The 14029-nt window shown below is 46.2% G+C and overlaps 1 protein-coding gene across 2 annotated transcripts in view; it reads left to right on the forward strand.

Annotated features, from left to right (window-relative positions):
* Positions 1-14029, forward strand: part of DYRK4 (dual specificity tyrosine phosphorylation regulated kinase 4) — a 37708-nt gene that overhangs the window by 11106 nt on the left and 12573 nt on the right. The window contains exons 3-10 of one of the 2 annotated variants that reach the window (XM_006069000.4): positions 1193-1273; positions 2330-2446; positions 3731-3872; positions 5383-5546; positions 7392-7528; positions 8253-8393; positions 9565-9703; positions 11459-11540. In XM_006069000.4, coding sequence (XP_006069062.3) covers positions 1193-1273; positions 2330-2446; positions 3731-3872; positions 5383-5546; positions 7392-7528; positions 8253-8393; positions 9565-9703; positions 11459-11540 — 1003 coding nt within the window. Of the gene's footprint in view, positions 1-1192; positions 1274-2329; positions 2447-3730; positions 3873-3991; positions 4092-5382; positions 5547-7391; positions 7529-8252; positions 8394-9564; positions 9704-11458; positions 11541-14029 lie in introns of those variants that run through there. The other variant, XM_044940980.2, reaches the window with a different exon arrangement.

Here is a 14029-nt window from a genome sequence, read left to right on the forward strand (position 1 = left end):
GAGATGGCTGGATGGCATCACCAAGTCGATGGACATGAGTTTGGGTGAACTCTGGGAGTTGGTGATGGACAGGGAAGCCTGGCATGCTGCGATTCATGGGGTTGCAGAGTTGGACATGATTGAGCAACTGAACTGAACTGAACTGAAGAAAGAACTGGAAACAGAACCCGTGGGCTCAAAGAGCAGAACCTAGATTCAAGCTATAATGTATCTTTGCTAAACTTGAGTCATTTTGGTGCCACCCGCATGCTTTTTGCCATATCTACATAGTCCTCACACTCTCTTTTTCACTTAAATTTTAGTTCCATCCTATATAATAACAACCACCAAATTACAGGTTTTATGTGCTAGTTACAGTTTTTTAAATGAATATTAAAGTAAATGCATAACCTTTAGGTAACTGTGACCTGTTATGTTGGCCTTCCCTGGTGGCTCAGTGGTAAAAGAATCTGCTTGCCAATGAAGAAGACATGGGTTGAATCCCTGAGTCAGGAAGATCCCCTGGAGAAGGAAATGGCAATCCACTCCAGTATTCTTGCCTGGGAAATCCCATAGACAGTGGAGCCTTGTGGGCTACAGTTCATGGGGTCACAGGGTCAGACATGACTTAGTAACTAAAAAACCAAAAATTTGTTGTGTCACACACCTGCACTGTGAGCTTACTGCCCTTTAGTGGGTCACGGCTCTGCTATTTGGTCTTTCCCACCCCACATCTTTCTAGAGGTGAGGTACACTCTGATCAGGTCATTGGTGTCCAGACTGGGCTCCTATATTCTGGTAGGTTCTGCTCAGGTACCTTCAGAGCCACTCTGAGGGGAAAAGAGGTTCTGGGCAAGATTATAGACATTTTCTTCTCTTTAGAAAGAGCAGCTCTGCTTTTATGTCCTCCCATGTCCAAGGCACCTGGGTAAGATTTTATTTGAAGGAAGGATTCTGTGAAATTTTTTTAAGCGTAAAAACTCTTGGGCAAGCCAATTCAGGATAAGCACTGGTAGAAAGATCATTTGTTTGGGTATTTGTTCATTCATTCATTCATTCTGGTCTTTGAGCCTCTCTCAGCTCTTCCTAGCTTAGGGGTCAGGAGAGCTCGCTTTGTGTGTATCCCATTTATTGTAATGAAGCAAAATAAGCACTGGGCACTGACGATGACACCGAGTCGCATGTTATTCCAATTCTCTCTCACTGGGTCCAGGTTGAGAGTAAGCCTTTGCTTCAAATCCAGAAACCACCTTCCAAGGTCACGAACTTCAGGATGACCCAATTCTTGAATAAGGTAGGAAGTGATGCTTCAGGTCTTTTCTCTAGCAGAGGATGAGGGGAGGTGGGTGGCGGGGGATGGCCTTTAACAGGCATTTTTGGATCAACTCAGCGTAGCTTGATGAACATGCTCTACCCGCATCACCACACCCCATCTCTGCCCAATTTTAAATGTTGCTTCACTGATAGACTGTGTGTGTGCATGCTCAGTCACCTCAGTTGTATCCGACTCTTTGCACCCTCATGGACTGTAGCCCACCAGGTCTTCTGTCCATGGGATTCTCCAGGCAGGAAGACTGGAGTGGGTTACCATGGCCTCCTCCAGGGGATCCTCCCAATCTAGGGATTGAACCTGCGTCTCTTATGTCTCCTCCGTTGGCAGGCAGTTTCTTTACCACTAGCGCCACCTGGGAAGCTCCAACATCAGACTACTTCTCTCCTAATCAACCAGTCAATGCAGGGGAGAGCAGGGGTCTAGGTGGAGAGGTCAAGTCAGTAGTGTAGAGGAGCTAGAGGACTTCCTTGGTGGTCCAGTGGCTAAGACTCTGAGCTTTCAATACAGGAGACCCAGGTTTGATCCCTGGTCAGGGAACTAAGATCCCACATGCTGCCTGGCATGGCCATAAGAAGTATATATATTTGTTAGAGGAGTTGGGCACCTGTACTGCCCCGAGGAAGGTTTGCATTGTACAGCAGGAAGAACTTCCCCTGGTCAGGGTGGTGAGATATTGACATGATAATAATAATGGCTAACGTGTCTGGAATATTCTACATAGATTATTTGGTTTATCTCACAGAAGCCTTGTGAGCTAAATCCCAGTTTTATCCCAATGGCAGTGCTGAGACAGTTGAAGCTTACAGAAGGAGTCAGTGTGACTGTCCAGGGTCTGCAGCTAGAAGGTGTAGGAGCAGGGATTTGAACCCAGAGCCCATCTGCAGGACCACTCCACTTTTTTCTCCAAGAAGTTCAAAGGCAGATTTTGCCTTAGATTTGGCTCATCCTTGCTCTGGGGAGGGTGCTTGGAACACTGGGTCCCCCAAGGTTTCTGTAACTTACCAGCTTCTCCTGTAGAACACTAACACCACCTTCACATTGCTGCCTTTCGTGGACACCAAGGGGAAGAAGACCATGGTGAACTTCCCATACATCAGCAGTAAACTCCCATTAAAGCAGCCCTTGCTGTATCAGGTGAGTTGGGAGCAGTGGGTGTGGCCTGGGGTAGGCAGGTGAAAAGACCTTTCTGCTTTCAGTTCAAGTTCAGAGAGGTCTAGGATGGAGGGAAAAGACCATCTTGAGCTGAAGAGTCAGGTTCCGGTCCTGTTCACCTTCTTTACAATGAATGTGCTCAGTCGTGTCCGACCCTTTGTGACCCCATGGACTGTACTCCGCCAGGTTCCTCTGTTCATGGGATTCTTCAGGCAGGAATACTTGAGTGGGTTGCCACGCCCTCCTCTAGGGGATGTTCCTGACCCTGGGATCTAACCCCCATCTCCTGAGTCTCCTGCATTGCAGTCAGATTCTTTACCACTGTGCCACCTGGGAAACTACACTTGATCTTAGCCAAAAGGCTGAGAAGTGATGAATGTAATGTTTATAATGAATGTAAACTTGAACAGTAAGTCGTTGACTTTCTGTATTAAACAGACTCATGATAGGACTGTCATGGGGATTCACTGAAAAGTGAAATGTACAGTGTATTTATGGTAGAAACATGTATAAACAGTACAAAACATTGCTTTTCCTTCCGTGTCCCCTAATTGTTTTGTGTAAGGACCAAATGAGATCTTGTGAGAAAGTGCCGAGTTAAAGAGCTGTTATATGCACCGATTTCAAGTGTTTGTGCCCTTGGGCAGGTCACTGTATCTAGTCAGGAACTGGCCTTCTCCAGGTCAGTAGGAAAGAACCATTCCCATCCTTCCTGCGGAAGATGTCCTGGGGTTGTCCACTGCAAACTGTAATGTACAGGAGCTTCACGGAGAATATGGAGAGTCAGATGGGTCCTTCCTTTGAGATAAAGATTGTGAAAACCTACTGTCACTTCTTCATTAATTTATTTTTTAGTTGTACTGGGTTTTTGATGCTGTGCAAGGGTTTTTTTCAGCTGTGCAAGCAGGGGCTACTCTTCCTTGCAGTGCTCTGTCTTCTCGTTGTGGTGGCTTCTTCTGTTGAGAGGCACAGGCTCTGAGTGCGCTGGCTTCAGTAGTCGTGGCTCCAGGGGTATAGAGCACAGGCTCTGCAGCATATGGGATCTTCCCAGACTAGGGATCGAACCCTCATCCCCTGCGTTGGCAGGCAGATTCTTAACCACTGGACCACCAGGCAAGTCCCCCTACTGTCTTGCAATCACCGTTTTTCTCCCTGGAGAGAAAAAGCAGAGTCTGGCTGGCTAGGGCTATTCTTGGTCAGACCCGTGGTTTAGGACACCCAGAAGTGGCCCAGAGTCCTTGATCGCGAGTGTCTTTCCCTGAACAGGAGAGTCCAGCTCACCGTCAGAAGTCTTCTGAGCTCAAGCCTTCTGAGACGGTCTTCCCTTTGAACGTGAAAACCCAAGACGCCAAAGCAGAGGAGAAGCCACCGAAGAAGCACAAACACAAGGTCCCTCTGACAGCTGCAGGTGTGGGCTTTGGGGCAGCGGCGGGCTGGGGCGGGGTGGTCGTGACGTCATCCGGGCCGCGTCACTTACTGGGCTGGTCCTGGGTTGGCCGGAGAGTTTGGTCGGGTTTTCCTCTAGAGGTTATGGAAAAACACCAACTCTTTTGCCAACTGAATACGCCAGGGCAGTCCGAGCGAGGGTTGGAAAAGAATTTCCAGACACAGAGCATTTCGGAAGGGGGTGAGTTTATTAAGAACAAAGAGCAGAGGTAATGTGGGCGCTTCACACGTAGGCCCGGTCTCCCATACATCTGCGTTTCCTCGTGAAGTTCCTTCTCCGACTCTTGAGCAGTTTGTCAAAGAATGTGATGTCCCCCTACCTCATCCCTCATCCTGGTTCACCTGCTCTTAACACTGTTTCTCTCTCTCTCTCTCTTTTAATATGACACAATTTAATGCCACCAAATTGCTTTGTTTTAATATGAAATATTCATATATTTTTTTCTTCCAAACATTCTGTAATTACACATTTGATTTCGCGTTGATCCAAGATTTAGGGGAGAGAGTTTGTTTCCAAGTGGCTGTATTTTTGTATTGCTTTGCATCATTGTAGTTGATGCTTTGGCTGTTGTTGGTTTTACCTAATATCTGCTTTGGGATCAGTTGGCATATGGAATCTGAATTCTGTGACCAGGGATTGAACCCCATCCCCCCTGCAGGGAAGCATGCCAGGGAAGCCCCTCACCATCTCTCTTAAAGCTTGAATCCCACCCTGCCTGCCCCAGACCAGACACTGGCCCCCGATGCAGTGTGGCCAGTATAGCAGATAAGATACAACACACATCCCTTCCCAGACTGAGACCTCTTGGCTTTCTGCAGATTTGAGCGGGAAGACCTCCTGGACTTGAAAGTCGAATTTATGCCACCTGCCTGCTCCCTAGAGGGCATTGTAGTTTGCGAACTCTCTCAGGATAGACCTGGTGTAGCCAATGCCAGATGAACTTGGGTGATTTCTGCCTTAACTATACACTTCTGTTGACAGTGCTGACTCCTGGAATCTTCTACCCAAGCTGCTGCACCCATAGCTCTTTGGGGACTAAATCTACCCTTGGCTTCCTTATTTGTTTAAGTCTTTATTGAATATGTTACAATATTGCTTCTGCTTTATGTTCTGGGGTTTTTTGGCTGTGAGGCATGTGGGATCTTAGCTGCCCGACCAGGGATAGAACCTGCACCCCAGCACTGGAAGGTGAGGTCTTAACTGCAGGACCACCAGGGAAATCCCCCTCCCTACCCTTCTGGTGTGTTTTCCTCCTGGTTGGTTGAAATCAGTACCACACTTTGACACATCCATCCTTGTTGCACTTGGATCCTGTGAGATCCAGGATGTACGGTCCTTAGTGAGGCTCTTAGCCACCTTGTTGAGGAAAGAGCCACCTGGCTCATGAACAGGAAAGGATGCTCTGGTCTATACCTGGGCACATCCTCACATCACTGCATCTTAACTAACATCTGCAATATTTTTCACACAGAGGCCCTAAAGTTTTTTAAGAAGCAGCTGTCTTCTTACGAGCAAAGCGAGATCCTGGGCTACACAGAGCTGTGGTTCCTGGGTCTGGAAGCCGAGAAGCTCCACATGGCTCCGGAAAAATTCAGCAAGACAAGTTTCGATGATGAACACGGCTCCTACATGAAGGTGATGGGGCAGGGGGTTGTGGAAACTGGCTTTGGGGGTTGGGGCTTAGGGACAAGAGATAGTTTGGAAAGGAAGAGCGTGGGGTATATTATAGCATTTGATGCCGATGTATCTGGAGCTCTGAGTGTCCTGAAGGATTCTATTTGGTGCTAAATCACAGAAATACCAGGTATAAAAACGGGAAAAACATGCTATTAGTACACAAAGCACTCTGTTCACAGAATATTGATTTTCAAGAGTATTAGAGGTGACAGGCTTGCATCCTGGATGAATCTTCCCTCTCCCAGGTTCCTCTCCAGTGCCACCTGGACCTACTGGGAAGGCCAGACTATGGACTAAAATGCAGTCTTTCTAAGATTCCCTTTTTTTGTTTGTTTCCTCCATACAAGTCCATGCAGCACCTTTTTCTATTTTATAATAGAGCTCATTTCCTGCAAACAGACAAAAACGTCTTCCCACTGTCCCCTCGTGCACAGTGCTCTCTTCAGTTTCCTAAAGGTGAGTCCCAGAGATTCCTCCCTGTCTTCTGTGTCCAGGGTTGCTGCCTCTTCCCCCATCTGCAGGGGGCGTCTGGAGGCTACGAGGTGTTCCTCTCTACCTTGAGGATGTCCAGATGGGTAATGCTTAGTCCGCTAGCCCTGCAGGCTGCTGGGAAATTCCTCCTCCAGACATTTCCTCTTAGATTAGGAGACACAATTGATCGCTGATGACTTTATAAAAGAAGTGGATTCTCTTAATCGAATTCAGGGCTGTGTTTCCCAAGCTTTCTGGTGTGCACAGATCACCTGGGAGTCTCATTACCAATGAAAATTCCTAGCCAGCAGGTCTGGGGTGGGGCCTGAGGCGTTACATTTCTAAAAACCTTCCAGGGGATGCCCACGTGGCTGGTCCTTGGACCAGACCTTGAGAAGCAAGGATTTAGAGTTTCTGGCACACATCTTCTGTCTAGAACAGGGGTCCCCAACCTCCAGGATCTAATTAATGCCTGATGATCTGAGGTGGAGCTGATGTAATAATAATAGAAGTAAAGCGCACAATAAATGTAACGCATTTGAATCATCCCCAAACCATCTCCCCCCTACCCCGCCTTGGTCTGTGGAAAACTGTCTTCCATGAAACCGATCCCTGGTGCCAGAAAGGTTGGGGACTACTGGTCTAGAGCCCTGGCTCTCAACATTTTTAGGTCAAGGATCCCTTTGGAAATCTGATAAAAGTTATAAAATCATTATCCCAGAAGACACCGCACATATACAAAATTTCAAGGGTGGGGGATCATTCATGGGCCATTGGTTAAGAACCTCTGCTCTAAACCTTACCTCCAGTTCAGCCAGAAGCTGTCAACTTCTCCTTCCTCTCATCTCCCTCCCATTAGGGTCCAGAGTCTCTGAGAAGTTCCCCAGGGATGTTAATTCACTGCAACCTAGTTCCTCCATCTCAACTCTTAGAGCACCATGGGGCAGAGGAAGGATGTTTGCTTTCTGTATGCTCAGAATCTCCATCCTCTGTGTTTCAGCAAATGCACAGTATGCAGGGCACATAGCTACATCCCAACACAGCTGTACTTCCACATTTATTTTGTCAGCAAGTTTCATGGAACACCTATTTACTGAGAGCCACACCACACAGCAGGTGTGGGCACCTGCTGGACTCCTGAAATACAGAAGGAGCTATCAGAAATGAATAGGACCTGGCCCTTGGCCTCCAGTCAACACAATCAATGTGAATGATGACGTGCAAGTGAATAGTTATGACACCGCCACTCTGATGATATGTACAAAAAATGCACAAACGCCAAGTGACCTGGAAACCATGGTTTCCTCCTTCACCTCTACTTGATTTTTGCAGGTCCTGCACGACCACATCGCCTACCGCTATGAGGTTCTGGAGATAATTGGGAAAGGGTCCTTTGGACAGGTGGCCAAGTGCTTGGATCATAAAAACAATGAATTGGTGGCCTTGAAAATCATCAGAAACAAAAAGAGGTGTGGCTTGGTGGAAGGCATCAGCTGTGGAGGAAGGGCTACATGACTTTGGCCCCTTCTTTTTTTAAAATTTACTTTAAATTAATTGTTGTGTAGGTTTCTGCGATACAGCAACGTGAATCAGCCATAAGTATACATATGTCCCCTCCCTCTTGAACCTCCCTCACACTCCCCAACCCATCCCACCCCTCTAGGTTGTCACAGAGCGCCAAGTTGAGCTCCTTCTGTAATACAGCAACTTCCCACTAGATATCTGTTTTACATATGGTAATGTATGTTTCAATGCTACTGTCTCAATTCGCCCCACCGTCTCCTTCCCCCGCTGTATCCACAAGTCTGTACTCTACGTCTGTGTCTCTATCGCTGTCCTGCAAATAGGTTCATCAGTATAATTTTTCTAGGTTGCATATATATGTGTTAATATATGATACTTGTTTTTCTCTTTCTGGCTTACTTCACTCTGTGTGACATCAGCCGCTCCTTGGTGCCAACCCTTCCTGTCTCTGCTTCTTTCTCTGCTTTTCCTTTTCTTTCCCTCTTTCCCTCTCTACCTGTTGGATTCCATGATGGTGTAGAGAGGAGGCAAGAGTCCAGAGTGTTTAGCACCTCCCGGCCTGTGGGCGTGATGGGGAGGACTGAGAAGGGGGCCACCTGCTGTAGCTGATACGACACCATGTCTCCTCTCCCCACCCCTACCCTCCCCACTGCCCCCCAACCTCTCCAGGTTTCACCACCAGGCCCTGGTGGAGCTGAAGATCCTGGAAGCTCTCAGACGGAAGGACAAAGACAATACCTACAATGTGGTGCACATGAAGGATTTTTTCTATTTCCGGAATCACCTCTGCATCACCTTTGAACTCCTGGGGTCAGCTGCTTCCTCTCTTTAGTTCACTTTGTGTTGATAAGTTGCGTAAGTGACGAAAGGGAGCCTTGGAGGTCAGAGCACTAGATTTGCCTGTATGTGACTATTTAATGGGGGGGCTTCCCTGGTGGCTTAGGGGTAAAGAATCATTCTGCAGTGCAGAAGACGCAGGAGATGCAAGTTTGATCCCTGGGTGGGGAAAATCTCCTGCAGAAGGGCATGGCAGCCCACTCCAGTATTCTTGCCTGGAGAATCCCATGGACAGAGGAGCCTGGCGGGCTACTTACAGTCCATGGGGTTGCAAAGAGTCAAACATGACTTAGCGACTAAGCACCCATGAACTGGCAACCCACACATAAGCTTTTCTGGTTAAAATGCTTTATATTAGCTTTCAATATTTATAAGTCAGTGTATTTCACTTAATATAGCAGGATTCTATAGGATTCAATATATATTCTATATATATATATAGGATTCAATATATATTCTATATATATATATATAGGATTCAATATATATTCTATATATATAGGATTCTATATATATTCTATATATAGAGAGAGAGTTATAAGATTCCCATATGTATATGTATACATACACACACTCAGGATTACTTATATATATAAGGATTCTATATTTATTTTATCTGGCAAGAGGCAGCCCTCAGTCCTTTTTGAAAGGCGAGAGGTGGGACCAGGCGGGCAGGCTCACTTAGATGGGGTAGGGCTCCTCCCTCAGGCCCTGTCTGCCCACTCCCTTGTCCCCTCATCTATCAGGAAGCTGCGTCTTTAGATAGATTTATTCTGTGTGAGCAGGGTTGGTCACTTGGTTGAGTAACTGGAGGGCTCCCTGGATCCCTCTCAAGGGGCTGAAGAACCATAAATATATCAGAAGTTTGATATACTAACCTCTTAACACAAACACATGTGCAGCAAGGTGATTAAAGGGTCCTGCATGTAAGAAACAAACATCCGAGAGGCCAGCACATTTGAATGTCGCCCTGAATCAACCGCTAGTCAATGGAAAAGTCAAGTTTATAGGACACGGCCTATAAGTCTGAGTCTTGCCACTGCCAGAGGGCAGCCAGGTGATAAGGGATTGATGTTGCAGGGTCAGACTCACCATCATGTACCTTCTACGCTGCTTCACGTCGCTTTCTCTCTCTCTGTCCCAGCATCAACTTGTACGAGTTGATGAAGAACAACAGTTTCCAAGGCTTCAGTCTCTCCATCGTTCGGCGCTTCACCCTCTCTGTCCTGAAGTGTCTGCAGATGCTCTACATGGAGAAGATCATTCACTGTGACCTCAAGCCCGTGAGTACAGCCTCTGTCCTGTCGGGGAGCTGGTTTCCACCCTCAGAAAGGGTTTGCCCGGTACCCATCCCCAGTGGTAACTGGGCAGGGCTCCAGGGTGGAGGCCAAGTGTTTGCAGGTTGTGGAAACCACGTGAGATGTAGCAAGGACAAGACAGGTGTACTGGGACATAGAAAAGAGATGTGGTGTAATCAAGGCAGATGGGACCTGGACAACTGAGCCCAGGCGGTACTCGGAGACGTGTGTCAAGCAGGGAGGTGGATGTCCTAAACCTACCCTGTCCTCTGAGTTGGTCCTGTGTGCACTCAGTCAGGCCCAACTCTTTGTGATCCCATGGACTGTAGCCTGCAAGGCTCATCATGGGATTCTCCAGGCAAAAATACTAGAGTGAGTTGCCATTTCCTTCTCCAGGGGATCTTCCTGACCCAGGGATTGAACCCGAGTCTCTGGCTTGGCAGGCAGATTCTTTATCACTGAGCCAGATCTGGGATACTTCTATTAATTAAAGATTGTCAAGATAGAGATGTTCTCTTGGGGCTGACGTGGAGCCCCGACAAGGACAGTGGTACACTGATTTATTCTCCACATCCAAGTTCCTAATCCTCCGCTTTGCACCTCCAAAGGGACCACGGTCTTTGGGCTTAGGGGACTGACTCTCAGCAAGGAACCCACAAGACAGGTGGGTAGCTGAAATATGAGCAAATAGACTTGCTTGAGAAGTAGATCAAGTGGACAGGAGTATACATGCTCAATAGAAAAGTAGACATACAAGCAGGAGAGTTTGGTGAGTGTGGATTCAAGAATCAGGCAGTTATTCCTGTGGACTTAGTGGCTAGTATCAGTGAGCTGTGACGGCCTCATGCATCCTATGGCTCGATTCATCTGACATTGAGATCCCTGGAAATACGATTAGGACTCTAACCTTCCAGCCCCAGGTGGGCCACGCTCATGCTCTGAGAGGAGAGCCCAGTGCTCTGCTTTCTCATCCAAGATTCTGCTGGAACACCTGGCTTCACAGTTTCTGCAAAGTCAGCACAACGGTCCCAACTCCGATCAAATCGCTGTGGGGGATTTTTTGTTTCTGTTTCAGTCCCCGATTGTCATACCAGTATGTTGCTGGGGCACTTAATGGAAGCATCTGATTCAGGCAATGATATTTCTTTTTCTTTCTTTTTTAAAGAATTTATTATTTTTGGCTGCACTGGGTCTTCATTGCAGCACAGGCTTTCTCTAGTTGTGGTGAGCGCGGGCTTCTCATTGCAGTGACCGCTCTTGTTGTGAAGCATGGAGCGCGGGCTTGGTAGTTGTGGCGCATGGGTTTAGTTGCCCTGCGGCATGTAGAATCTTCCTGTACCAGGGATCGAACCTGTGTCCCTTGCACTGGCAGGCGGATTCTTAACCACTGGACCACCAGGGAAGTCCCGGTCAGTGATATTTCTAAGGCCTTATGCAAGCAAGGCATAGAACAAGGTACCAAGGAGATAAAAAGAAACTCACCATCTTCAGGAGTCACACCATTTATATCAGTAAAGAGTCAGCACTGATGCAAAAGAAATACTGCAGAGCAGCAAATACTGGGGCCAGACAAGAGATGCAACCCTGGAAGCAGAAGTCAGAGGAGGGAGACCGGGTTGGGGTTGGAGATGGGGGAGGAGCCCACTTGAAGAAGGTTCCAGAAGATTGGTGGACAGTTAGGTAAATGGCATGCCTCGGCTAACATTGTTAAAACTTGGCCTGTGTCTGTCTTCCCTCTAGGAGAATATAGTGTTGTACCAGAAAGGCCAAGTCTCTGTTAAAGTCATTGATTTTGGATCAAGCTGTTATGAACACCAGAAAGGTAAGGCCGTGCCAATCCCTTTGTCCGAATTTCTCCACTGCGATTCTTTCCTTTCCTCAAACAAACAGTTCCCACACGAGGTCTCCTGGGTTCTCCTCTGGGCTCAGCCATCACAGCTACTGGTTTGATTTTGAACCAAGCTGGTTTCCTAAGTTTCCTCATCTGTAAAATGCAAAGGTTGGTTCAAATACGGTAAGGCTGCTTTGCTGCTTTTATACTCTGTGACTCTGGACTTATCCAAAGATATTTATCCAAATTATCTTTGGGGTCTGGAGAGCGCTGGGCCTCTGCAAAATGACAGCTTCTGAAGGCTGACCCCAGCTGTCCCAAATCGAAATTTCTGGGACAGTACCTGGGAGGCTGTACTTTAGAAAACACAGCCATTCTAAAGTTTGGGGTTCATGGCCCTAGATTCTCCAGGTTATCTATATATCTATATATATATAATATTTATATGTTATATATATTATATATATGTGTATAGTCACAAAAACAAATATATATACATATATATATGTATATATATATTTCAAGCTAGAATCCAGAAAGCTGCGCTAGAATATTGAATTGGCCAAAAAGTTCTTTCTTGTTTTTCCATAACATCTTACTGAGAAACCTGAACGAACTTTTTGGCCAGTTCATTTCTACAGCTGTCACGGAACTTGACTCCAGTCTTCTGTCTTGGCTTTTGTCAGGCTTGTTGATGTCAAGAACATGCACACTCCACAGACGTCTGCTGAGTGTCTGTTGTGTGTCCGTCGCTGTCTAAGGCGTGTGCTATGTGCTACGTCTCCTCAGTCGTGTCCAACTTTGTGACCCATGGACTGTAGCCCGCCAGGCTTCTCTGTCCACAGGGATTTCTCATCTAAGAATACTGGAGCGGGTTGCCATGCCCTCCTCCTGTATAGGGCATCAGGAACCAAAAATGAGCATTTCCTGTCCTCTGCAGGATTACTGCCCAATGGAGGAGACAGGAAGATGTGTATAAGATTGTGTACAAGGATGAGAAGTCTATATATGGACTGAGCTAAGGCATATGAAAGGGGCTTTGGAACGAGCCTTCACGGGGGCAGGGCGAGTCAGAGGAAGTCCCCTGAAGCTGAAGGAAAGACTATTAAATGGATGTTTCTGAATATTCTCCAAAACCATTTTTGGAGACGCAAGCCCTTTATTGTTTACGTATGGAAGCCATAATAAATTCCAGCTAGAAAACATTATTCCTCCCAGAAAGAAAGAGTATGCTCACCCTCCTTGGAGATGAACTCTCTGTAACCCATTACTTAAGATTTATCTTGGAAAAAAAAAAAAAAGATTTATCTTGGCTGCCAAGATGCTCAGAACTGAACTTGTAATGATCTTATCCTTGGTTTCCAGGTGTTTTTCCCCACTTTTTATGTTTTCTGACTTTCCTTGATCTTTATTTTAACCACAAAACAGTAGAGAGAATGGATGCTCAATCAGAACTGTTTGAGTTCAAATCCCAGCTCTGCCACCTGCAGTTGAGTGACCTTGGGAGTTTATTGAATCTCTGTATGCCTCAGTTTCCTCATTTTAAAATGGGTATGATAATAATACCTGCTTCAACCTAATAGTCCATCTACAGAGGAATGGATAAGGAAGATGTGGTACCTGTATACAATGGAATATTACTCAGCCATATAAAGGGAACAAAATTGAGTCATTTGTAGTGATGTGGATGGGCCCAGAGCCTGTCATACAGAGTGAAGTAAGTCAGAAAGAGAAAAACAAATATCATGTAATAACCCATAAACATGGAATCTAGAAAAACGGTACTGATGAACCTGTTTGCAGGGCAGGAGTATAGATGTAGACGCAGAGAACAAACTTGTGGACACAGCGGGGGAAGGAGAGGGTGGGACGCATTGGGAGAGTAGCACTGACATACATACCCTCTTATGTGTAAAACGGAGAGCCAGTGGGAAGCTGCGGCACAGGGAGCCCAGCCTGGTGCTCTGTGATGACCTAGAGGGTGCGGTGGGGCAGGTGAGTGAGAGAGAGGTTCAAGCGGGAGAGGGTATATGCATACATGTGCTGATTCACATTGTACAGCAGAAACTAGCACAGTTGTAAAAGAATTATGCTCCAATTGAAAACAACTAAAATAAAATGATCACTGTTGTAGGGTAGTTGTAAGGATTCAAAGAGTTAATCCATAAAAATCACTTGGAACAGTGCCTGACACATGTAAGCATCATGTGAGTATCCATTAGATTTACTTTTAATTTTTTTCTCTTATTGACTTATTTTTCATTGAGATATTGACCTCAGTATAAGTTAGATTCAGTGTACAACATACTGATTTGACTTTTGCCTATGTATATGAAATGATCACCATGACAAGTCTAGTAACCATCTGTCCCCATAAAAATTATTGCAATATTATTGATTGTGTTCCATATGCTGTATATTATATTCTGTGGCTTATTTATTTTAGAACTTTTCAGACTTAAGTTTGTACTTCTTGATCC

The sequence above is a fragment of the Bubalus bubalis genome, chromosome 4 (assembly GCF_019923935.1).
Source record: "Bubalus bubalis isolate 160015118507 breed Murrah chromosome 4, NDDB_SH_1, whole genome shotgun sequence".
NCBI lineage: Eukaryota > Metazoa > Chordata > Mammalia > Artiodactyla > Bovidae > Bubalus > Bubalus bubalis.